At 47.0% G+C, this 26,769-nt stretch overlaps 1 protein-coding gene across 1 annotated transcript in view; it reads right to left on the bottom strand.

The window, feature by feature from the left end:
• The window catches only part of LOC147123982 (G protein-coupled receptor kinase 5-like), a 160,841-nt gene that overhangs the window by 111,990 nt on the left and 22,082 nt on the right, over nt 1-26,769 (bottom strand). The window contains exon 2 of the mRNA XM_086002705.1: nt 14,948-15,043. Coding sequence (XP_085858831.1) covers nt 14,948-15,043 — 96 coding nt within the window. The remainder of the gene's footprint in view (nt 1-14,947; nt 15,044-26,769) is intronic.

Here is a 26,769-nt window from a genome sequence, read left to right as displayed (position 1 = left end):
TGGGTACTGTTCCAGATTCCACTTCCTTAAATACCCTAGGATGTAGATTATCAGGCCCTGGGGATTTATCGGCCTTCAATCCCATCAATTTCCCTAACACCATTTCCCTACAAATACTGATTTCTTTCAGTTCCTCCCTTTCATCAGACCCTATGTTCCCCGACATCTCTGGGAGGTTACTTGTGTCCTCCTTTGTGAAGACAGAACCAAAATATGTATTTAATTGGTCTGCCATTTCTTTGTTCCCAATTATAAATTCCCCTGATTCTGACTGCAAGGGACCTACGCTTGACTTCACCAATCTTTTTCTCTTCCCATATCTATAAAAGCTTTTACAGTCAGTTTTTATGTTCCCTGAAAGCTTACTCTCATATTCTATTTTCCCTTTCTTAATTAATCCCTTTGTCCTCCTTTGTTGAATCCTAAACTGCTCCCAATCCTCAGGTTTACTGCTTTTTCTGGTCAATTTATATGTCCTCTCCTTGGATCTTATGCTATCCCTAATTTCCCTTGTTAGCCACGGTTGAGTCACCTTTTTTGTTTTATTTTTATGCCAAACTGGGATGAACAAATTCTGTAGTTCATCCATGCGGTCTTTGAATGTTTGCCATTGCCTATCCACCGTCAACCCTTTGAGTGCCATTCCCCAATCAATCCTACCCAACTAGCGCCTCAGACCATCGTAGTTTCCTTTATTTAAATTGAGGACCCTAGTCTCTGAGTCGACTACTTCATTCTCCATCTTAATGAAGAGTTCGATCATATTATGATCGCTCCTCCCCAAGGGGCCTTGTACAACAAGATTGCCAATTAATCCTTTCTCGTTACATAATACCCAGTCTAAGATGGCCTGATCTCCAGTTGGTTCCTCGACATATTGGTCCAGGAAACCACTCCCAGTGGTAGAGAGTTCCACATTCTCGCCACTCTGAGTAAATTCTCTTCTGAATTCCCTATTTGATTTCTTAGTGACTATCTTATATTGATGGCCTCTATAGTTTTAGTCTTTTCCACAAGTAGAAACACTCTGTCTACTCTGTCAAAACTTTTCATAATTTTAAAGGCCTCTAATATTCTTATTGCGAAGTCAATCAACATATCATTAACTACTTAAATCTTCAGCTGCCAACTCCTTCAGCAAGTTTATCCCTGAAGATGCTGAGCCACACGGGCCAGAGGAAAGTCCCAGGCCGCTCTTAAGGGAATCAGGAGATATGGAGATCGAGCGGGAAGTTGGAGATGAGGTAGGAGATCAGCCATGACCTTACTGAATGACGGAGCAGGCTTGAATGGCCTACTTCTGCTCCTATTTCTTACGTTCTTAAAGAACATGCATTTATAGAGCGGCTTGCACAATCCAGGATGTCCCAAAGTGCTTTACAGTCAATGAAGTACTTCTGAACTGTAGCCACTGTTGTAATGTAGGAAACGCAACAGCCAATTTGTGCACAGAAAGCTCCCATAAAACAGCAATGTGATAATGACCAGATAATCTGTTTTAGGGGCATTGATTGAGGGATAAATATTGGCCAGGACACTGGGGATAACTCCCCTGCTCTTCTTCAAAATAGTGGCCGTGGGATCTTTCACCTCCACTCAAAAAAGGGCAGATAGCGCCTCGGTTTAACATCTCATCCGAGACGGCACCTCCCTCAGGCCTGCACTTGGGAGCGTCGGCCTGGATTGCGTGTTCAGGTCTCTGGAGTGGGGACGTGAACCCACGACCTGGAGACTCGGGAAGCGAGCGTGCTGCCCCACTGAGCCAAGATCCGACACCGCAATGGACAGCGCTGGTGTACGTCACTTGTACACCACAGCCGACAGCCTTCGAATTAACGAGTTACTCCTCTCTGCAACCCGGTAAACTTGGCCACGCGCAGGCGTCACTCGTTATACCATGGCTACGCCCTTCAAAGAAATCCGTTAACACCAGCACAATGTCAGTCGGAGCTCGCGGATAACCATTTTAATTTGGTCAGGAGAGCGAGCAAGCTAGTGGGGAGGGGACCCTGGTGGCTTTTGCGGTTGCCTTATTTATTTCATTAAAAATGCAGACAGCAGGCATTAATGGTCGACCAAAAATAGAAGCTATCTTCCACATGAGGACTTTCGTTGGGTTGTGTCCTTTGGCACGGGTCCCACTCACGTGTTTGAAACTGAACCATTTGTTTCTAATTAACATAATCAGGCAAACAGAAACCATCCAAAAAAAAAACAGGTTCTGGTGAACTATCTGCAGATGAGCCAGTGTTTACCGCATTTTGAGTTACTTTTTAAGTTCTTAGCTGGCCATCGCAGCGTGTGGTCGCAGAGTTGAGTTTAACGTTGAAGTAAGCAGGCCAGCTGACAAATCGATTCCCACTGAAAATTTACATGCTCGAACGGTGTCAGCGCCGTGGCTCAGTGGGCAGCACTCTCGCCTCCGAGTCAGGTGGTTGTGGGTTCAAGTCCCACTCCAGAGACTTCAGCATTGTCACTTCATTGCAGCGCTGAGGGAGCGCTGCACGGTCGGAGGTGCCGTCTCTCAGATGAGACGTTAAACCGAGGCCCCGTCTGCCCTCTCAGGCGGACGCGAAAGATCCCATGGCCACTATTTTGAAGCAGAGCAGGGGAGTTATCCCCGGTGTTCGGGGGGCAATATTTATCCCTCAACCAACATCACTAATAATAGACTATCTGCTCATCATCACATTGCTGTTTGCTGGAGCTTTCTGGGCGCAAGTTGGCTGCAGTGTTTGCTACATTACAATGGTGACTACACTTCAAAAGTAATTAATTGACTAAAGACTTGGGGACATCCTGAGATTGTTAAAGGCATTATAGAATGGCAAGTCTTTTTACTTTTCAAACAAAAATAAAATAAATAAAGCCAGGTCACCTTAACATTACGTTCTACCAACTTGCCGTTTTATGGGTGGAATAAAATGCCAGGAGGTTTGAAGAGTCGCTCCAGAGTCCTCTGCAACTGGTTAAAAGCAACTTCCACAAGCCCCATCGCATTTTCAGGAGACCGACTCCAACAATAGTTTCATTGATAGAACGCCCGTAACCTCCTCCAGCCCCACAACCTTCCGAGATCTCTGCGCTTCTCCAATTCTGGCCTCTTGTGCATCCCCAAATCTAATCGCTCCACCATTGGTGGCCGTGCCTTCAGCTGTTGTGAAGTGCATTGGGACATTTCACTGCGTTAAAGGCGTTTGTATAAAAGTAAGTTGTTGTTGTAGAAAGACATCCCAAGGCACTTCACAGAGACGGATGGCAAGCTAACAGTGGTATCGGGAGAGGGTGACCAAAAACTTGGTCAGAGGTGGGTTTTAAGGAGAGAGAGGGGAGAAAGAGAAGGAGAGAGGGGAGAGAGAGAAAGAGAAGGAGAGAGAGGGGAGAGAGAAAGAGAAGGAGAGAGAGGGGAGAGAGAAAGAGAAGGAGAGAGAGGGGAGAGAGAGAGAGAAGGAGAGAGAGGGGAGAGAGAGAAGGAGAGAGAGGGGAGAAAGAGAAGGAGAGAGAGGGGAGAAAGAGAAGGAGAGAGAGGGGAGAAAGAGGAGAGAGAGGGGAGAAAGAGAAGGAGAGGGGAGAAAGAGGAGGAGAGAGGGGAGGGGAGAGGAGAGAGGGGAGAAAGGGGAGAAAGAGAAGGAGAGAAAGAGAAGGAGAGAGGGGAGAGGAGAGAAGGAGAGAGGAGAGAGAGGGGGAGACAGGGTACGGTGGCATAGTTACTGGCTCGTACCCCAGAGATCTGGACTAATGATCCGGAGGTGGGAGCTCAAATCCAAAGGGCAGCTGGGGGAATTTTAATTCAATTAATTAAATTAATCTGGAATCAAACAAAAAGGTGGTATCAGTAAAGAAAGACTTGAAAGAAAAGATTTGCATTTCTATAGCGCCTTTCACAACCACCGGACGTCCTAAAGCGCTTTACAGCCAATGAAGTACTTTTTGAAGTGCAGTCCCTGTTGTAATGTAGGAAACGCAGGAGCCAAATTGCGCACAGCAAGCTCCCACAAACAGCGATGTGATAATGACCAGATAATCTGTTTTAGTGATGTTGGTTGAGGGATAAATAGTGACCCCAGGACACCGGGGACAACTCCCCCTGCTCTTCTTCAAAATAGTGCCATGGGGTATTTTACAACCACCTAAGAGAGCAGACGGGACCTCGGTTTAATGTCCGACAGTACCTCTGACAGTGCAGCGCTCCCTCAGTACTGCACTGGAGTATCAGCCTAGCTTCATGTGCTCAAGTCCCTGGAGTGGGACTTGAACCCACAACGTTCTGACTCAGACGAGAGAGAGAGAGAGAGAGAGAGAGAGAGAGAGAGAGAGAGAGTGTGCTGCCCACCGAGCCACGGCTGACACTGTGACAGTAATGGTGACCATGAAACTACCGGAGTCGTAAAAACCCATCTGGTTCACTGATGTCTTTTAGGGAAGGAAATCTACCGTCCTTACCCGGTCTGGCCTATATGTGACATCAGACCCACAACAATGTGGTTGACTCTTAACTGCCCATGCAAGCCACTCAGTTGTAACAAACTGCTACTGCAGCGGCGGCTCACCACCACCACAAATGCAAACATCTTCTCTACGTCCACCCTATCAAAGCCCTTCATAATTTTAAAGACCTCTATCAGGTCACCCCTCAGCCCTCTCTTTTCTACAGAATAGAGCCCCGGCCTCTTCAATCTTTCCTGATAGGTATAAACTCTCAGTTCTGGTACCATCCTTGTAAGTCTTTTTTGGCACCTTCTCCAGTGCCTCTATATCCTTTCTGTAATATGGAGACCAGAACCGTGCACGGTACTCCAAGTGTGGTCTAATCAAAATTAAGGTCAAGATGTCAGCCGTGGCTCAGTGGGCAGCACTCGCGCCTCAGAGTCAGATGATTGTGGGTTCAAGTCCCACTCCAGGGACTTGAGCACAAAAATCTAGGCCGACACTCCCCGTGAGGGAGTGCAGAAGTGTCGGAGGTGCCGTCTTTCGGGTGAGACGTTTTACCTGAGGGGGCAGACGGGGCCTCAGTTTAAGATCCTACGGCCACTATTTCGAAGAGGAGATGGGGAGTTATCCTCGGTGCCTTGGCCAATATTGACCTCTCAATCAGATTATCGGGTCATTATCACATTGCTCTTTAATTTAATTTAAGTCATCTGCCCCAACATCTCTTTATATGGCTCGGTGTCAAAATGTTCTTTAATAACACTCCTGTGAAGCGCCTTGGGACGTTTTAATTACGTTAAAGGCGCTGTATAAATACAACTTGTTGCTGCTGCTGTTTGTGGGACCTTGCTGTGCGCAAATTGGCTGCTACGTTTCCCACATTACAACAGAGACCACACTTCAAAAAGTACTTCATTGACTGTAAAGCGCTTTGGGACGTCCGGTGGTCATGAAAGGCGCTATAGAAATGCAAGTTCTTTCTTTCCTATTGTTGCAGCAAAATACAAAAATAAGGTAGATTCTCAGTCATTTCATTTCAGTTCGCACCGTCTTTCCAAATTCTAAGCAACACCCTATAAATACCACACAAACAACCAATCACATGGCACAGTCATAAAAACCAAACAAGTGTGTGGTCAGCACCCTATTTCCTCCTATTTGCTATGTTACCACTGCAGCCACTTACATTGTTTAAAGCAAATCCTTTAAAGGGGTTGGAGTATAAAAGCAGGGAAGTCCTGTTACAACTGTACAGGGTATTGGTGAGGCCACACCTGGAGTACTGCGTACAGTTTTGGTCTCCTTAGTTAAGGAAGGATATACTTACATTGGAGGCAGTTCAGAGACGATTCACTCGGTTAATTCCAGAGATGAGGGGTTGGTTGACTTATGAAGAAAGGTTGGGCCTATACTCATTGGAGTTTAGAAGAATGAAAGGTGATCTTATTGAAACACAAGATACTGAGGGGGCTCGACAAGGTAGATGCAGAGAGGATGTTTCCCCTCGTGGGGAAATCTAGAACTTGGGGGCATAGTTTCAGAATAAAGGGTCGCCCTTTTAGAACTGAGATGAGGAGGAATTTCTTCTCAGAGGGTCATAAATCTGTGGAATTCTCTGCCCCAGAGAGCTGTGGAGGCTGGGTCATTAAATACATCTAAGGTGGAGATAGACAGATTTTTGCAAGATCAGGGAGTGAAGGGTTATGGGGAGCGGGCGGGGAAGTGGCTTTGAGCCCAAGAACAGCCATGATCTTATTGAATGGCGGAGCAGGCTCGAGGGGCCAAGTGGCCTATTCCTGCTCCTATTTCTTATGTTCTTATGTTTAGGAAAGGGAGGGGGGGGTGGGGAAGTGTTTTGAAAACTTCAGTAAAAAATAGAAAATGTAACAAGTGACTTCGTCCCGCTGGCAATCAAGTGAGAGCTTACAAACCCCGGTCCTACTCTCATCCGATACCCGCTTTCCCCAAAGGGAGTCTCGGGTTACCGATTAGGCACCTCAGCCAATTTCTCCCAGCCCTCCTCCTAACCCAAGGGCACAGGGACTCAGTGCAACAATCCCCGAGGCTGATGTGGCACAGGCGAAGATCGCCTGACCCAGCACGGAGCAGGGACCCTCCACGCAAGTCCCACTCCGGAGACTCGAGCACAGAACATAGTGCGGCACCGCGCTGGGAGTGTCGGCCTGTCGGAGGTGCCGACCTTTGGATCAGACGTTAAACCGAGGCACCCGTCTGCTCTCTCGGGTGGATGCAAAAGATTCCACTATTTCGAAAAAGGGCGGGGGGAGTTCTCCCCGGTGTCCTGGGTCAATATTTATCCCTCAACCAACATCACTAATAAAAACAGTTATTGCGGTCGTTATCACATTGCTGTTTGTGGGAGCTTGCTGTGCGCAAATTGGCTGCCACGTTTCCCACATTACAACAGCGACTACACTCCAAAAAGTATTTCATTGGCTGGAAAGCGCTTCGGGACGCCGTAAGGAGCTATATAAATGCAAGTCTTCCTCACTGTGTCTGCACAATACTGCTCAGTATACCTCTAGGCCTATACCCATTAACCCATCGGAGAAGGTGTGCTCTCGGACTCAAATTCAAACTACGCGAGTTCAGACAGCAGCACTCAAATCCGCAAGTGTTTGCGTCCAATGGACAGATGTTCAAAATTCCAATTAAACCCTATCCTGCTCGACTAGTTCGACAAGAACAGGCCAAACGCGGATATCAGGTTAGAATGACTTGCATTTCTATAGCGCCAGTCACAACCTCAGGATGTCCCAAAGCGCTTTACAGCCAATGAAGTACTTTTTTTTTTCCCGGAAGTGTCGTCACTGTTGTAATGTCGGAATCGCGGCAGCCAATTTGCGCACAGCAAGCTCCCACAAACAGCAATGTGATATGACCAGATAATCTGTTTTAGTGATGTTGATTGAGGGATAAATATTGGCCCCAAGACACCGGGGAGAACTCCCCTGCTCTTCTTCGAAATAGTGGCCGTGAGATCTTTTACGTCCACCTGAGAGAGCAGACTCCTCAGTTTAACGTCTCATCCAAAAGATGGCACCTCCGACAGTGCGGCACTCCCTCAGCACTGCACTGGGAGAGTCAGCCTAGAAAATTGTGCTCGAGTCTCTGGAGTGGGACTTGAACCCACAACCTTCTGACTCAGAGGCGAGTGTGCTGCCCACTGAGCCACTGGCTGACACTGGCAACGATAATAATTTAAAGTCACCCTTAATTAGAGGAGACAATAGATGTTTGGGAGAGTCAAAAAAAATCCCAAGGTGTTTCTGAAAATCTGAGGTGTTTTTTTTTTAGAAAAAAAAAAGTAAAAGCCAACGCCCCCCCAAAAAAAATCACCGGGTCATCTGACCAAAATGCCCCATTAATGTGTTCAGTGCCCTCTATGTTCTGCTTCCAGCCCATTGGTTAACACATACCGATAAATTCCTGCACATTATTTGCGTACAGTCCTTGGCCCTTAGCTCATTTTAAAATGGGCTAATTAAACCAAGTGCTTTTCCACTTCATTGCTTCCTTTTTTTTTTGTTTCTACATCACTTTCTCCTTTAATGGTGACTAACTAATAAAATTGTGCATTGGGCCCATATTCTGCTTAGACCTCTGCTGCAGTTGACAATCTTTCTCAGCTCTGCCCTTTATTTATTGGGGACGGGGGGGGGGGGGGGGAAAAGAGGCGGGAAGGTTTCTATACCCCTCCCCCCTTTTACACAAAAATGCAAAATGAATCTAGTATAAAATGAAGACAAGAACATAAGCAATAGGAGTCGTCGGCCATTCTGCCCATCGAGCCTGCTCCGACATTCAACAAGATCACGGCTGAAATTCGACCTCAACTCCACTTTCCCGCCCCGACCCCCATATTCCTTGAATCCCAAAAATCTATCTATCTCTTGTCACCGATTGGAATTCTCTACCCCAAAGGATGCTCAAAGATTCACAACCCCGAATGAAGAAATTTCTCCTCATCTCAGTCCTAAATGGCCGACCCCTTATCCTGAGACTGTGACCCCTGGTTCTAGACTCTCCAGCCAGGGGAAACAACCTCTCAGCATCTATCTCGTCATCCCCCTCAGAATCTTACATGTTTCAATCAGATCACCTCTTATTCTTCTAAATTCGAGGGAATATAGGTCTAGTCTACTGGGGACAATCCCACCCCCCCCCCCGTCCAATCCTAGTATGAGGAACCTTCGTTGTGTTCATAAATGTGAACGTATCGTCCCATCAGCGTGCGGGGAAGGGCAACGTAAGGAATTCCAATCACGATGAATGAAGCTATATAATTGGGATGTTTAGTTAATAATATTGGCTGACAACATCCTATGTGAGTAAGGCTTGCATTGCAATGGATATGAATGGCTCACGTTCAGCTGAGTCTTGTTGCTTCGCAAGGTTTTGGTTACAGTGCAGTATTAAAATGTCTCCCCCCTCCCCCCAAGTGGTGGAAGACCTGTTTCGGTTCCCTAAACCTAAAGCTGCCTCGATCTGTTCCCTGCAACTAGTTCGGCTTCCTTCCGGTCCCTGTGTTGACTACATAATGGTTATTTTTTGCTTTCACTACGAGAGGCATGGAGCGATTTAAGGGAGCTCCACGGGTATAAAGCGGACTTGAAACCAGTCTTGTCCTTGGCCATCGGGAATAGAAACATAGAAGATAGGAGCAGGAGTAGGCCATTCGGCCCCTCAAGCCTGTTCCGCCATTTAATGAGATCATGGCTGATCATCCAAATTCAGTACCCTGCCCCTGCCTTCTCCCCATATCCCTTGATCTCCTTAGCCTTAAGAAATATATCCAACTCCTTCTTGAATATATCTAATGAATTGGCCTCAACTGCCTTCTGTGGTAGAGAATTCCACAGGTTCACCACTCTCTGGGTGAAGAAATTCCTCCTCATCTCTGTCCTAAATGGCTTACCCCTTATCCTTAGACTGCGACCCCTGGTTCTGGACTCCCCAACCATCGGGAACATTCTCCCTGCATCTAGTCTGTCTAGTCCTGTCAGAATTTTATAAGTTTCAATGAAATCAATGAATAGAGCTGGTTGTGGAGCACAGGAGAGGGTGGGGGCTAAAAAATCTGCCTGCCCGCAATAGGAGCCAGTAGACCATTCCAGAGTGAGGTTGGGCAAGAAATGGGTTGAAGAGGTGTGAAGGCCAGATGGGGGGGGGGGGGGGGTTAAGTGAAGGGGTATAAAGGGGAAATCAGCATCAAACACTCTACGTTCCTCCGACTCTGGCCTCTTGTGCGTCCCCCCGACTCTGGCCTCTTGTACGTCCCCCCACTTCCTTCATGCTACCATTGACGGCCGTGCCTTCAGCCGTCTAGGCCCGAAGCTCCGGAATTCCCTTCCCTGAACCTCTTTGCCTCTCCACACCTCTCTCCTACCTTTAAGACTCTGCTTAAAATTTCCCTCTTTGATCAAGGTTTTGGTCACCTGTCCCAACATCATCTCCTTTGACATCGATGTCAATTTTTAATCTGAGAATGCTCATGTGAAGCACCTTGGGATGTTTGACTGGTTTAAAAGGCGCTATATAAATGCAAGTAGTAGTTGTTGAGTAAGGGAGGGAGTTCCGCAGGAGATGCATGGAGTAAATTCTGATCAAGCTTCAATAATCTTGGGGGGGGGGGGGGGGGAAGGAGGAGAGTGAGAGAAGGAAGAATAAGGGGTCGGCCATTTAGGATTGAGATGAGGAGAAATTTCTTCACTCAAAGGGTTATGAATCTTTTGGAATTCTCTACCCCAGAGGGCTGTGGATGCTCAGTCGTTGAGTATATTCAAGACAGAGATCGATAGATTTCTGTATATTAAGGGAATCAAGGGATATGGGGATAGTGCAGGAAGGTGGAGTTGAGGTAGAAGATCAGCCATGATCTTATTGAATGGGGGAGCAGGCTCAAAGGGCCGACACCTGCTCCTATTTCTTATGTTCATATATTTTATATGTATATATCACAAAGCTCAGCGTGATCCTGAACTTGCTAAGGACCAGCACACAATCTCAGATCCAAGACCATGCACACTTGGTACTGCCACCAGGATTTTGGGGGGTAACCATCTCAGATTGCTCCCACTGCCTATGCAGGGCTCTGGGGAAAGAGCAGGGGCGAGAGTGGGATTAATTGGAGAGCTCTATCAAAGAGCCGGCACAGGCAAGATGGGCCGAATGGCCTCCTTCTGTGCTGTATCATTCCATGATTCTATCACCGGTGACAGACCAGTAAATGCCAGGTCTTTACCCTCAACAGTGTACAGCTCCGATCTTCTCCAGAAACAGCCCAAGTTCGAAAGGACAGAAATCTGCAATTCTACTGCCAGAGGTTTCTGACTGTTCAAACACACAGGGTCTGAATACTTCACACGGGCACCGGGCGACGCACTTCACGCAAATTGGCTGCTGCGTTTCCTACATTACAACAGTGACATGCGCTTCAGGACAGCACATGTACAAAAGCAAAAAAACACTGCGGATGCTGGAAATCTGAAATAAAAACAGAAAATGCTGGGAAACGCTCAGCGGGTCAGGCAGCATCCGTGGAGAGAGAGAGAGAGAGAGAGAGAGAGAGAGAGAGAGGGGGGAAAAACAGAGTCAACGTTTCAGGTCGGTTGACCTATCGTCCTGAAACATTGGACTACATTTCATTGGCTGTAAAGCACTTTGGGGACAGCCCGAGGTCGAGAAAGGCGCTATACAAATGCAAGATCTTTCTTTCTTTCTTTGATGCTTTCACGGCCCTGGAACTTGCCGCTATTTAACAGCTTACTTCGGTAGATTTTTTTTTTTTTTTTTTTGTCGTTGAAGTCGCTAGCTACAGACTTTGCCTGTAAGAGAGGAAAGAATCATAGAACAGCGCGGCACAGAAGGAGGCCATTCGGCCCATCGAGTCTGCGCCGGCTCTTTCGAATTGCAATCCAGTTAGTCCCGGGAAGTGGAATTTCTCTGTTTACTTCACTTTGACATTTCAAGCTTTTTTTTAAAAAAAATTAAAATTATCTTCCCCCCTTCAAATAATTCTGCAACTGGTGGGTGTATAACAGATTGTTAAATGGCCCGCCATTGTGCGGCTGTTTGACACCTACAGTTACAGAAACCTTGATCTCCCACCCGCAAAAAACAAACAGTTCAACAGCTGATTTATTACAAACGGTAGAGAGGTCATTGCTGAAATTTCCTGTAAGCCAGGAAACTCGTCACGTGCGAGCTACTCGTGGCCGAGCCTGCTAACCAACCCGCTCACTGTTGACAGAAAAGGCGCTTCTCGCTGGCAGGTCCTTTGGGGGTCACCACACTGGTCGTTACTTTATCGAAACATGATGCGAAGTGAGGGGCGGGGGGGGGGGGGGAAATTATAAAATAAAATACCCTTTATTTATTTAAGTTGTTTAATTTCTAACACAAAAGGGACGTGAGAAATTAGGATATGGTCGACAACCTTTTGCAGACGGGCAACGCTTCCTGATGCAATCGCAAACCACAGCAAATTTCGTTACTGAACTCCTCAAACAGAACTTGCAGAATCTGACTATACAGGAAACGGCAATAAGAGGTCTCTCAGCAAAGAAATGGAAGACTTGCATTTGTACAGCGCCTTCCACGACTTCAGGACGTCCCAAAGCGCTTTACAGCCAATGAAGTACTTTTTGAAGTGTAGTCACTGTTGTAATGTTGGAAACGTGACAGTCAATTTGTACACAGCCAGCTCCCACAAACAGCAATGAGATAATGACCAGATAATTTGGGGGGGGGGGGGGTGGAATTAGGTGTTGGTTGAGGGATAAATATTGGCCTGGACACCGAGGAGAGCTCACCTGTTCGTCTTCGATATAGTGGCCATGGCTTCTTTCACAGAGAGCAGACGGGGCCTCGGTTTAATGTTTCATCCAGAAGACGGCACCTCTGACAGTGCAGCACTCCACTGGGAGTGTCAGCCTGGATTTTTGTGCTGAAGTCTCTGGAGTGGGACTTGAACCCACAACCTTCTGACTCAGAGTCGAGAGTGCTGCCCACTGAGCCACGGCCGAGTAAACCAGCACATCTGCAACACTAGGAGACATATCCTTTCAAAGATGATCGCCAACAGATCTGTTACTGGCTAATACGTGTTTCCAATCAGTTTTCTTTCTGTGCGAGGGATGTTGCGGGCACTGGGAGTCTCGAACAGAAAGGGTGTCCATTTCCCAGCGCTATCAACCACTCCTGGGCTGTCTACACTAGGGTTCAATGTGGTGATGCCTCAGCCCGAGCCCAAGCACAGGCATCACCATCGTGCACCCGCTCTTGAAACCTTACTTCAGGGAAGGCGACAACCCCAGAACAAGTGGCCAATTCACTGTCGTCGTTTCCTGTTAACTAACAGTTGACAAGTGCATATAAATGTATATTAATATAAATTATTGTACGATTCCAGCGAGCCTCTCGCATCGCCAATTGGTCAGCGTAGTCAGGAGCAATGTTCCCCGTGAGCTGCGCTTCGTTCTGCGCGGCCGGTTTCTTTCAGTGCGCGGTCTCTTTAAATTTCCACGCAGGCGCGGCACTTGCGTGGGAGAAGCCGGTGAGCGGCCTGCGCGGGACCTTTCCCATTACTGCGCAGCCGCCAACGTTCCCTCTAAGCTGCGCAGACGCGCAGCTGCCCGCCAGTCCCGCGCAGCCCAGGACCGGCTTTTCCAATCCAAGCGAGAAACTTTGAAGGGACATTAAAGGGACCGCGCACCCAAATTTAACATTGGTGGATGCGCCGCTAAGAGGGAACACTGGTCAGGAGGCTAGCACTGATTGGTACGATGGGCCCATCAGCTCCCATTATGCAAACCATCGGGCACATGAACCAATTAGATCGCACCATTGGTTCCTGCAACCCAACAGGACACCTTCAACACGCCACTACAACACTACAAACTCCCAGGGTCAAGAACCACATCGAGAAGACAAAGGCAAAAGTGAGTGCACGAAACAACATCCTGAATAAGCTCACTAACACAAGATGGGGAGCAAGCCCGAAAACATTGCGAACCAGTGCACTTGCTCTTTGCTATTCCACTGCCGAATACGCCTGCCCTGCATGGGAAAGGTCTACTCATGCCAAGAAGATGGATGCCATTCTGAATGCAAGCTGCCGATTTATCACAGGTTGCTTAAAACCAACAAACACCAACAGCCTATATATCCTGGCAGGTATCGCTCCCCCTGATATAAGAACGGTAGCCAGCAAGAAAGAGCGACTCCATCAAACATCAGATGAGAGGCACCCTCTGCATTGTCATACACCTACATCCAGCCGCCTAAAGTCAAGGAAGAGCTTCATGAACAGTGTTGTTCCATTACAATCAACCTCATCTGAAGCCCGCATCGCCTTGTGGAAAGACCGGCTCGCCGGTCTTGAACAACCCCCAGCGATGGAAATTTTACCTGATGAAAGCCTTCCCCCAGGAGCTAATTGCAACTGGGCAATCTGGAAGTGCCTTAACAGACTTAGGACCGGTGTAGGTTGCTCAAAGGTGTCACTAAGCAAATGGGGATATTCAACCAGCCCGACAACTTGTGAATGTGGAACTGAGGCACAGACTATGCAACATCTCCTGCAATGCCCATTGTTAGAGGAACCCTGCACTGTTGCAGATCTTGCCGAATCCAACAACAAGGTGCAAAAATGTGTCCAGTTCTGGCTGGGCTATGTATAGACTGTCCGTGGACACGATAAGAAGAAGTTACAGTAATCTGTCCATAACAAAGGGATAATCAAACTGCTAATGAGATCAGTTCCCATTGAAGAGTTACTGGACACAATTAAATGAATATAAAAAGAAATCAATAGCAGTCCCACTTGACAAACCTTCGCTTACAAATTGGCTCCATTTTCTCCACTGCGAACGCACTCACTATTGGGACCCAGATGTGCATCAGTGTCCCAAGGCATTTCACAGGAGCATCATCAAACAAAATTTGACATCGAGCCACAAAAGGAAATAATAGGGCAGGGTGCTTGGTCAAAGAGGTAGGTTTTAAGGAGCGCTTTAAAAGGAGGAGAGAGGTGTAGAGAGGCGGAGCGGTTGAGGGAGGGCCCAGGCAGCCGAAGGCACGTCCGCCAATGGTGGAGCAATTATAATCAATCAGGGATGCTCAAGAGGCCAGAATTGGAGGAGCACAGAGATCTCGGAGGGTTGTAGGGCTGGAGGAGGTTACAGAGATAGGGAGAGGCGAGGCCACGGCGGGATTTGAAAACACCGATGAGAATTTTTAAATCTTGGCGTTGCCGGAAGGGAAGCCAATGTAGGTTTAGCGAGCACAGGGGTGACGGGTGAACGGGACTTGGTGCGAGTTAGGGCACGGGCAGCAGAGGTTCGGAGGAGCTCAAGTTTACGGGAGGGCGCGAGGTGGGAAGTCGGCCAGGAGAGCCGTCACATGGCCCGTCTCACGCTTAGCGAACATCCAGCAAAATAAGCCTCACGTCACCGGTATTGCGGGGCAGGTCCTCGAGTCGAGCGGTGCTTACCAATGTTCTGTCGCAGCTCCTCGCACTGACTGACGTGAGGTAACCGCAGCATCTCTTTCCATTTTTTACTCCGTCCCTTCCTCTTCCCTCCGCCACCTGTACCAAACAGAAATCATTAACAAAAGACGACTGAGGACACGGCTTCAAATCATTTGGTAAATAAAAAGCAACAAAAAGTGAATTTTTTTGTTGTTTTTACAAAGCCTGATTTTTTTTTATTTTTTTTTTATAATTTGAAATACTTCATTGTTTCATTACACGGCTTTGGGGGGTTATCAGATCCCCAGGGATACACTGTGCAGAGCCACAAAAAAAATAAATCAGGAATCGAAATAAAACTAACTTGTTTAACGTTACTCAAACTTCATTTAAAATGACATTTTGCTCACTGTCCAACTGGACAGAGCCACGCGACAAGCCAAGCACAGCCCAGTAATCCCCGTAACTCCGCACATAGCAGTTCCCCAAACGTCACATTTCCCATAAAATCACTGCCCCAAATGTCACAGTTCCCATTAAACCAATGCCCCAAAATGTAGCAGATCCCATTAAACCAATGCCCCAAATGTAGCAGATCCATTAAACCAATGCCCCAAATGTAGCAGATCCCATTAAACCAATGCCCCAAATGTAGCAGATCCCATTAAACCAATGCCCCAAATGTAGCAGATCCCATTAAACCAATGCCCCAAATGTAGCAGATCCCATTAAACCAATGCCCCAATTGTAACAGATCCCATTAAACCCCTGGTCCAAAATATTAGATGGAGCGACACTCTAGTCTTGTATTGGGATCATTTTAAAACTACCAATGCTATTATTGTCTTCATTAAAATCTAGCCCCCGCATTAAAACAGGTTAATTTCTTTAAGAGCGACTTTACATAAGAACATAAGAAATAGGAGGAGCAGTAGGCCAATTGGCCCCTCGAGCCTGCTCCGCCATTCAATAAGATCATGGCTGATCTGATCCTAACCGCCAATCCACTATGACAGGACTATCTCCTGAATCTAACAGCATTAGACACACGAAATAGGAGCAGGATCAGGCTACACGGCCCCTGGGCCCGCTCCGCTACCCACAGGGCCATGACCGATCCGAACCTAGACTCATGTCCAAATTCCTGCCCGCTCCCCGTAACCCTTTATTCCCTTTACTTCTAGGAAACTGTCTATTTCTGTTTTAAATTTATGTAATGATGTAGCTTCTACAGCTTTTTGGGGCAGCATATTCCATGGACCTACCACCCTCTGAGTGAAGTAGTTCCTCCTCATCTCAGTTTTGAAAAAGCAGCCCCTTATTCTAAGACTATGCCCCCTAGTTCTAGTTTCACCCATCATCTGGAACATCCTCCCCGCATCCACCCGATCCAACCCCTTCACAATCTTATATGTTTCAATAAGATCGCCTCTCATTCTTCTGAACTCCAATGAGTAGAGTCCCAATCTACTCAACCTCTCCTCATATGTCCATCCCCTCATCCCCGGGATTAATCGAGTGAACCTTCTTTGTACTGACTCGAGAGCAAGTATGTCTTTTCTTAAGTATGGACACTAAAACTGTATGCAGTATTCCAGGTGCGGTCTCACCAATACCTTGTACAACTGAAGCAATACCTCCCTATTTTTATATTCTATCCCCCTAGCAATGGGTCCCCTCCGCCAAATCGTTAATATAGATTGTAAAGAGTTGGGGACCCAGCACTGACCCCTGCGGAACACCACTGGTTACTGATTGCCAGTCTGAGAATGAACCATTTATCCCAACTGATAAACACAAGACAATATAGGTTTGTATCTAGTGTCAGCCAGTGGCTCAGTGGGCAGCACCCTCGCCTCGGAGTCAGAAGGTTGTGGGTTCAAATTCCACTCCGGAGACTGGAGCACAAACAATATAGGAGGACACTCCCAGTGCAGTGCTGAGGGAGTGCCGCACTGTCAGAGGTGCCGTCTTTCAGATGAGACGTTAAACCGAGGCCCCGTCTACTCTCTCAGGTGGACATAAAAGATCCCGTGGCCACTATTTCGAAGAGGAACAGGGGAGTTCTCCCCGGTGTCCCGGCCAATATTTATCCTTCAATCAATTATCCGGTCATTATCACATTGCTGGTCATCATCGCTACTGAAACGTCACAAAGTAAAGAGGATTAAAGCTCCCCCTGGCATGGGTCACAGTTGGTAAAAGCAGCAGATAGCTGATCTATATGAGGAGTGGGCTGAGGGGGTAGAAATTCCCAGATTTAGTCTCCAGTCTGTGCCGTTAGCCGATCTCAGACAGAGGCGACAATCGGGGCGTTTCCAATCGACCTTCCGGGCCCCTGGGCGAGGGAGGGGAAAAAACTGGCCCAGGCTCTCACCCACCTTCCAAACCAGCCCCCACCCCACCTGCTCCCCGGGCTGGAAAGGGACGTGACAGGAGGACACGACTGAGCTTTCGTCGCCAATAACTCCCCATCCAGGCAGAGTGCCACTTGAGCACTGCATCAGACGTGCTGTCACTGAACTGAACATCAGCTCGAGTTGGGCACCTTCAGGAGAAGGGGAGAGCAAAGTCGACAAGAACAAGAAGTAACAGAGATGGAGGAGAGCCAATCATCTTCTGGGATTGATCACAGCGTTGCACTATGATGGGAGAAGACCCAGCCTTCAGATTAGCCTACGTTGATGGTTGCCTTGCGTGGGAGATGGCGGGCGGGATGATGGGGTTAGAGAAGGAAGTGGAGAAGTCCAGGTTCCTCATCGACAGCCATTTCTCTCCAGTTTCCTAACCCCATTGTGCAGGCTAACCACGTTTTGAGGGATTACAATCACATCACCAGACTTCGCGAATCAAAGACAACATCGACAGAAAGCTCCCACACGCAGCAATGTGATAATGACTAGATAATCTGTTTTAGTGATGTTGATTGAGGGATAAATATTGGCCCCAGACACCGGGGAGAACTCCTCTGCTCTTCTTCGAAATAGTGGCCATGGAATCTTTTATGTCCTCCCGAGAGCAGATAGGGCCTCGGTTCCTATGTGACTATTCACGTGACCCCTGAAAGAAGGCACCTCCGACAGTGCAGCACTCCCTCAGTGCTACACTGGAGTGTCAGCCTGGATTCGTGTGCTCGAGTCTCTGGAGCGGAACTTGAACCCACAACTTTCTGACTCAGAGGCGAGAGTGCTGCCCACTGAGTCACAGCTGACACAATTGGTGCTACGGATATTTTAGGATTCCAGCTTTGACTCGGCTGATTTACACCCCTGCGTGTTAGTACATAAGAACGTAAGAAATAGGAGCAGGAGTAGGCCATACGGCCCCTCGTGCCTGCTCTGCCATTCAATAAGATCATGCTGATCTTCGACCTCAACTCCACTTCCCGCCCGATCTCCATATCCTTTGATTCCCCTAGAGCCCAAAAATCTCTCTCAGCCTTGAAATATACTCAACGATTCAGCATTCATAGCCCACTGGGGCAGAGAATTCCAAAGATTCACCGCCCTCAGTGAAGAAATTCCTCAATCTCAGTCTTAATCAACCCCTTATCCTGAGACTGTGACCCCTAGTATGGCCAGAAGTATTTGTGGACAAGCCAAAGATTGCACTCACTGCTTCGTGATAAGGGTTAGTTGTCAAAAAGTGATGGGTCAACACAGCACAACACACGAAGCAACTCCCACAGCAGGCAATGCTCGAGACAGCACCCTGAAGATAGATAACTTCAAGGGGTAATTATATTCAACGTTCCAGCATAGCAACATGTTACACAGGAACATACCAAACTGATGGGCAGGAAAAGACCAATTGGTCTATCAAGCCTGCCCCACACTCGTGATAGCTGGAGCATCAGGACTCCTCGGATTAAATAGAAACGTTCAAAAGGGAACTAGATATACAGGAAACTATTATCCGGCACCAACGGGACCGGCGTGGTGCCAGTTTATCAAAGAGTCCGGATTACAGAGAGGTATAGTTTAAAAGGTACGAGAGCCCCGTACACAGCAACAAATCCAGGCTTCCCTGTTGCTTAGCAACATGTGCAGGAACTCCAGCCACAGACCAAGCGTCCCTGTTGCTTAGCAACAAGTGCATGAACCCCAGTTACACAGCCACAGATCCAAGAACTGCCACTAATATGAAGTAAAACTTACCTGAACCTACTCCTGAATTTTGCCGGTTAACAGAGATTTCCTGTTATTTAGGTGCTGGTTAAAAAAGAGAGAGGTTTCCTGTATACTTTAAAAGGAAAAATTTCCAGGGCTATGGGGAAAGAGCAGGCGGAGTGGGACCAATTGGATAGCTCTTTCAAAGAGGCACGATGGGCCGAATGGCCTCCTCCTGTGCTGTATGATTCTATAGACACTTCCTACTCCCACCCCCAACCTTTCCACAGCCAGGTAATCTACTGGGAGGGGCAAAAGAATAGGAAAATAAACATTATTCATCTATTAACTTAAAACTAGAATCTCAGCACCAAAAACGTTTTATAAGTACTTTCACTTTCATCTTTCAAGGTATTAAAAAAGTAGAAATGTTGCCCGGCAGCAGATTCACAGAGGGACACAGAGAGGCCCCAAAGCCTCGCACTCGATTTAAACCGCCCGGCCCAAAACAGCCCTGGCAAAGCCGGGCTCCCCAGCTAGTCTCAGCATAAAAGAGTTACTGGGGAAACCATGAAAGGGTTCGAATTAAGAGCTGAGAAGGCAAGTTGGGGGGGAAAGAGGCTCACATGAATAGTCACATAGGAACAGGAGTAGGCTATTCAGCCCCTCGAGCCTGTTCAGCCATTATCCGCCCATTCAACGGGATCATGGCTGATTTGCACCATAACTTCATCTGTCCCCTTTGGTTCTGTACCTCTCAATACCCCTACCTAACAAAATATCTATCAACCTCAAGTTTTGACATTTTCAATTGAACCCCTTCCCCGCCACCCAACTCCAACCCCCCTCCACCGATTTTTTTTTTTGGCGGGGGGGGGGGGGGGGGGGGGGGGGGGGGAGAATGTTCCAGATTTCCACCATAAAAAGTGTAAAAAAAAAATTCCCGTAAGCTAAACTAGGTGCGAGGGGACTAGCGACTGAATTGTGAAAGAGAGCGAGCGTCACGTAAAGGTTGGGGCCTCAGGCGAGTCTCTCACACTGGAAGCGTGTTGTGGTTTTTGTTGCATCACTGATTAATGTGGAAGTCAGTTTTTAGATGATACAAGCACCCCATTGTAAAAAGAGTCCACCATCACTTTCCTCATGAGCTATGTCCACATCAAACCAATCTGACGCTTAAAAAAATTCAGTCCGCAGAGATACTGCAATTGCTTCATAAAGTATTCCGCTGGACTGCATTGGGTTGGGTTGGAGATCAAGGCGATACAATTGGATCGTGTGCCCGAGGTACGGAGGGAGAAGGGTGGGGGAATCATAGAAGGAGGCCATTCGCGCCATCGTGCCGGCTCTTTGAAAGAGCTATCCAACTAATCCCACTTCCCCCCCTTGCGCTTTTCCCCCATAGCACTGCAAATTTTTGCTTTTCAAGTATTTATTCAGTTCCCTTTGAAAGTTACTATTGAATCTGCTTTCAGGCAGCGCAATCCAGATCACAACTCCTCGCTGCGTAAATAAAAAACTCATCTCGCCCTCTGGCTCTTTGGCCAATTACCTTAAATCTGTGTCCTCTGGTTACCGACCCTCCGCCAATGGGAAATAGCTCCCGTTGAGAGGACGGCCAGGGTTCCCGCTGGGAAGTGCGCATGTAGTGGCGCGATGGCGCCAGCTGTGACAACTGCCATGATCAAACAGGCTGGCAGCACTCACAGTCTGGGTTGGCCCGTGAAGAAGGGCCGCTCGGAGCAAGTCCCAGAGGGAAAGAGGCTCTTAAAGCGGACCGTATCCCAGCAAGTAGTCAATGCCGTCGGAAGAGGAGGTGCCGAGCGCTCTGGTCAGGACACACCTCAAGTGCCGAGGTGCATCACCAAAGTACAAGGGACATGTCCAAAGCCTGGAAGCGATGCAGAGCAGGACCACGAGACTGATCTCTAGCGTCGGAGGAGTGAGTTACTCAGAGAAAGTTGGGGTCTTTAGCCTTGATGCCAACAAGACGGAGTGGATTTAAGGGTATCAAGTGAGAACATAGGAACAGGAGTAAGCTACTGAGCCCCTCGCGCCTGTTCCGCCATTCAACGAGGCCACGGCTGATCTGTGATCTAACTCCATATACCCGCCTTCGGCCCATATCCCTTAATACCTTTAGTGAACAAAAAGCTATCAATCTCAGATTTAAAATTAATTGATCTAGCATCAATTGCTGTTAGCGGGAGAGAGTTCCAAACTTCTACCACCCTTTGTGTAGAAGTGTTTCCTAATTTCCCTCCTCAAAGGTCTGACTAATTTTTAAGACTATGCCCCCTAGTCCTAGAATCCCCAACCAGCAGAAACAGTTTCTCTCGATCTACCTCTATACAAATGGGAATTATATCTTTTTTTAAGTCAATCTGGCAGAGAAAAGAGGGGAAAAAGAAACCTCTATAAAAATACAACAAAGGCTGAATAATGGAAGTCTGACAGTCGAGTAATAAAGGGAAAGCAGTCTTTTTGGAGTCCATTCGTCTCCAAGATGACACACCTGGCGACAGGTAAACTGGAACGTAGAGGTCCATCAGTGACAGGCTCAAGAATCCGAGACCTGAGCCAGTCCTCAGTATTCTAGAGAGATTTGGCTTATTAAATAAAGAGAAACTGTTTCCACTGGCAGGAGGGTCAGTAACCAGAAGACACAGATGTAAGATCATTGACAAAAGAACCAGAAGGGAGGCGAGAACATTTTTTTTTTTTTTTTTTTATATAAACGCAGCCAGTGGTTGTGGTCGGGGATGCGCTGCCCGAGAGGGTGGTGGAAGCAGATTCAGTAGTAGCTTTCAAAAGGAAATTGGATAAATAAATTTGCACGGCTATGGGGAAAGAGCAGGGGAGTGGGACTAATTGGAGAGCTCTTTCAAAGAGCCAAACGGCCTCCTTCTGTGCTGTATCGTTCTATGATTAACTGGGCCTGGAGAGGTAGACCAGCGACTGCGGGCTGTAATACCTCCCACTCCAGGGAGATCCCTGCAAACCAACTCCCCCAACATTTCGGGCGGTTCGTGCTGGGCCATCAAATCGAAAGCTGCTCTGTGCTCAGTCGTGTGGACTTCAGCTTCTGTACTGTCCAAACACACACCTGGGAGGGGGTCCCTCCACCACGGCTCTTTCCCAATCGGCACACAAGTTCTCTTGGACACACTTCACCGCTCCATTCTCGCCGAGACAATATCGTGGAATTCCCTACCCAGCACTATTGTGGGAGCACTGTCACCATGAGGACTATGGTGGTTCAAGAAGAAGACCCACCACCACCTTCTCAGGGCAACAGATGCCAGCCTTGCCAACGACGCCCACCTCCCGAGAACAAGAGGAGACACAAGCGAGCGTGTCCCCGCAGGGAACGTGTGTGCAGTCCGCATTAAATAAACAGAAACTCTATCCACGTGGCTCGCTCAGTAGATTAGCTCAGACACTTAAGCACGTCAGACACACAGCTGTCCGGGGAGGGGGGGGGCAGCCAATTCGAATAGTTTTTCAGAAACCGCTCCTTGCCGAGGCGCAACATTACAACAAAAATCAAATCAAATCAACTTTTGTCATTGTTAGTGCACAAGTGCAGTACAACGAAATGTAGGCTTGCGGCTCCCGAGAGTGTACATTTAGATTAAGACATTTAAACATTCAACATACATTTGGCTTGTAGTATATTAACAAACATAAACATAATAAAGTGCATTGGCAGATGTGCAGGCTTTAGAGTTTATTTGTGGAGTTCAGTAGGATGACAACCCTGGGAAAGCTGTTCCTAAATCTGGTCATTCGGGTGCGAATGCATCTGTAGCGTCTCCCAGATGGCAGGAGGGCGAACAGACTGTGGCTGGGGTGGGTAGGGTCTTTGATGATGGACCGTGACCTCCGTAAACAGCGTTTCTGGTATATGTGCTCTATGGTCGGTAGCCGGATGCCGGTAATGCGTTGGACAGTTTTGACTACCCGCTGCAGGGCTTTCCGGTCATAGTAGCTACAGCTGCCATACCATACTGTGATACAGTTCGTCAGGATGCTCTCTATTGTGCAGCGGTAAAAGTTAGAGAGGATCAGGGGTGACAGGTTACATCCCTTCAGCCTCCTTAGGAAATATAGGCGCTGCTGGGCCTTCTTCACCAGAGAGGAGGTATTGAGGGACCAGGAGAGGTCTTCCGTGATGTGGACTCCGAGGAACAGTGACTACATTGACAAAATACTCCATCTAGAGCCATCCTTTGTCTCTTAACCTGTCCCATTACCATCTCCTCTTGCCTTGAATATCTCTTAATGCCGCTTTATCTCTCCTGTCTTCCATCCTATCACAGACCTTCCCTTTTGTTCTTTCATCCCCTCCCCCATTTCCCAGCCCCTACACTTGCTTTAAAATCTGTTCCTTTTCCTGCTTTTTTCCCATTCTGACAAAAGGTCTTCGACCTGAAACGTTAACTCTGTTTCTCTCTCCACGGATGCTGCCTGACCTGCTGAGTTTTTCCAGCGCTTTCTGTTGTTATTTCAGATTTCCAGCATCCGCAGTATTTTGCTATTGACAAAATACTTCACTGGCTGTAAAGCACTTTGGGATGTCCTGTGGTTGTGAGCGGTGCTACAGAATTGCAAATTATCTTTCTAAATAACATCTATTAAAAAAAAGCAATTAACCTCCCACTAACATCAAATCCCTTCAAGTCTGTTTACAGCAATTTAAACAAGACTTTCACACACCAAACATTAATTAGGTGCTTACGCCCCTCCCCCCCACCAAGCAAACCGAGAAGACCTAAATAAAAAGCAGCACCAAGTTTGCAGCTTTCTTTTTAAAAAAAAAAGGTCCATACTTAGGTTCTGCTGAGGGAGTACGAGCAGCTCGGGGCTAAATTAAAAAGCTGAACCACAAAGGTAATAATCTCTGGATTACTACCTGAGCCACGTGCAAATTGGCATAGGGTAAATAAGATCAGAGAGATGAACGAGTGGCTCAAGGATCGGTGTGGGAGAAATGGGCTTCGATTCCTCTGGCACTGGCACCAGGACTGGGGAAAGAGGGAGCTGTTCCGTCAAGACAGACTTCATTTGAACCAGGCTGGGACCAGTGTCCTGGTGAATCGAACGACTAGGGCCGCAGATAGGGCTTTAAACTAAATAGTTTTTGGGGGGGGGGGGGGGAAGGGATATACTGAGTGGAAATTTTAAAAGTCAAAGCAATTGAGAAGGCAAAAGTGCAGGGTAGCGATAGGGGTAATGATAACCGGAGTGTGGCAGGACGGGACAGAGCGTATACACAACAGTGCATCAGAAAGAGGGGTCGCAATAGGGAAAAATGGTATAAAGACAAAATTAAAAGCTCTATATCTGAACGCACGCAGCATTTGTAACAAGATAGATGAGTTGACAGCACAAATAGAAATAAATGGGTATTATCTGATAGCCATTACAGAGACGTGGTTGCAAGGTGACCAAGGCTGGGAACCGAATATTTTGGGGTATTTGCCATTTCGTAAGGAAAGGAAGGTGGTGTAGCTCTGTTAATAAGGGATGAGATCAGTGCAGTAATGAGAAATGATATTGGCCTAGAAGATAAAGACATAGAATCAGTTTAGCTGGAAATAAGAAATAATAAGGGTAAGAAGTCACTGGTGGGAGTGGTCTACAGGCCCCCAAACAGTAGCCACACTGTAGGACAGAGTATAAATCAAGAAATAATAGAGGCTTGTAAGAAAGGTATGACTATAATCATGGAGATTTTAATCTTCAGATTGATTGGACAAAGCAAATCGGCAAAGGTAGACTTGAGGAAGAGTTCTTAGAGTGTATATGGGATTGTTTCCTGGAACAATATGTTGTGGAACCAACCAGGGAGAAGACTATTTTAGATCTGGTAATGTGTAACGAGGCTGGATTAATTAATGATCTCGAAGTGAAGGATCCTCTTGGGAAGAGTGATCATAGCATGGTAGAATTTCAAATTCAGTTTGAGGGCGAGAAAGCTAGGTCTCAAACTAGTGTCCTGAACTTAAACAAAGGTAATTACAAAGGTATGAAGGCAGACTTGGTTAAAGTGGACTGGGAAAATATATTAAAGGGTAAGACTGTAGAAAAGCAGTGGCAAACATTTAAGGAGATATTTCATAACTTTCAGCAAAGTTATATTCCAGTGAGAAAGAAAGACTCTAAGAGAAGGGTGAATCATCCGTGGCTAACTAAGGAAGTAAAGGATGGTATCAAACTGAAAACAAAGGCATACAATGTTGCGAAGAATAGTGAAAGGCCAGAGGATTGGGAAAAAAATTTTAAACCAGCAAAGGATGACTAAAAAAAAAATGATAGAGAGAGAGAAGATAGCTTATGAGAGTAAGCTAGCAATAAATATAAAAACAGGCAGTAAGAGCTTCTACAGGTATATAAAAAGGAAGACAGTAGCTAAAGTAAATGTTGGTCCCCTAGGAGGAGGAGTCTGGGGAATTAATAATGGGAAACAAGAAAATGGCAGAGACCTTGAACAATTATTTTGTATCGGTCTTCACGGTAGAAGGCACTAAAAGCATCCCAATAATGGATAATCAAGGGCTATTGGGGTGAGGGGGGGGGGGAGACTTAAAACAATCGCTATCACTAGAGAGAAAGTACTAGGCAAACTAATGGGACTAAAGGTGGACAAGTCCCCTGGACCCGATGGCGTGCATCCTAGAGTCTTAGAAGAGGTGGCTGCAGAGATAGTGGATGCATTGGTTGTAATCTACCAAAATTCCCTGGATTCTGGAGAGGTCCCAGCGGACTGGAAAACCGCAAATGTAACGCCCCTATTTAAGAAAGGAGGGAGACAGAAAGCAGGCAACTATCGACCAGTTAGCCTAACATCTGTCATTGGGAAAATAATAGAGTCCATCATTAAGGAAGTGGTAGAATGACATTTAGAAAATCATAATATAGTCAAGCAGTCAGCATGGTTTTATGAAAGGGAAATCATGTTTGACAAATTTGCTGGAGTTCTTTGAGGATGTAATGAGCAGGGTGGATAAAGGGGAACCAGTAGATGTGTATTTGGATTTCCAGAAGTTTACTACACAAGATAAGAGCTCACAGGGTTGGGGGTAATATATTAGCATGGATAGAGGACTGGCTAACTAACAGAAAACAGAGAGTCGGGATAAATGGGTCATTTTCAGGTTGGCAAACTGTAACTAGTGGGGTGCTGCAGGGACCAGTGCTGGGGCCTCAACTATTTACAATCTATATTAATGACTTGGATGAAGGGACCGAGTGTACTGTAGCCAAATTTGCTGATGATACAAAGATAGGTGGGAAAGCAAATTGTGTGGAGGATGCAAAGAATCTCCAAAGGGACATAGACAGGCTCAGTGAGTGGGCAGAAATCTGGCAGATGGAGTTTAATGTGGGAAAATGCGAGGTTATCTACTTTGGTAGGAAATTTTAAAAATTATTTAAAATGGAGAGAGATTACAAAATGCTGAGGTACAGAGGGATCTGGGGGTCCTTGTACATGAATCACAAAAAGTTAGCATGCAGGTACAGCAAGTAATTAGGAAGGCAAATGGAATGTTGGCCTTTATTGCAAAGGGGCTGGAATATAAAAGTAGGGAAGTCCTGCTACAACTGTACAGGGTATTGGTGAGACCACACCTGGAGTACTGCGTACAGTTTTGGTCTCTTTATTTAAGGAAGGATATACTTGCATTGGAGGCAGTTCAGAGAAGGTTCACGAGGTTGATTCCTGGGATG

This window comes from Somniosus microcephalus, chromosome 1 (assembly GCF_052327205.1).
Source record: "Somniosus microcephalus isolate GS21.2 chromosome 1, FLI_Smic_1.0, whole genome shotgun sequence".
In the NCBI taxonomy this organism is placed as follows: Eukaryota; Metazoa; Chordata; class Chondrichthyes; order Squaliformes; family Somniosidae; genus Somniosus; species Somniosus microcephalus.
The sequence above is the reverse complement of the archived record's forward strand: the minus strand, read 5'-3'. Positions and strand labels throughout refer to the sequence as shown.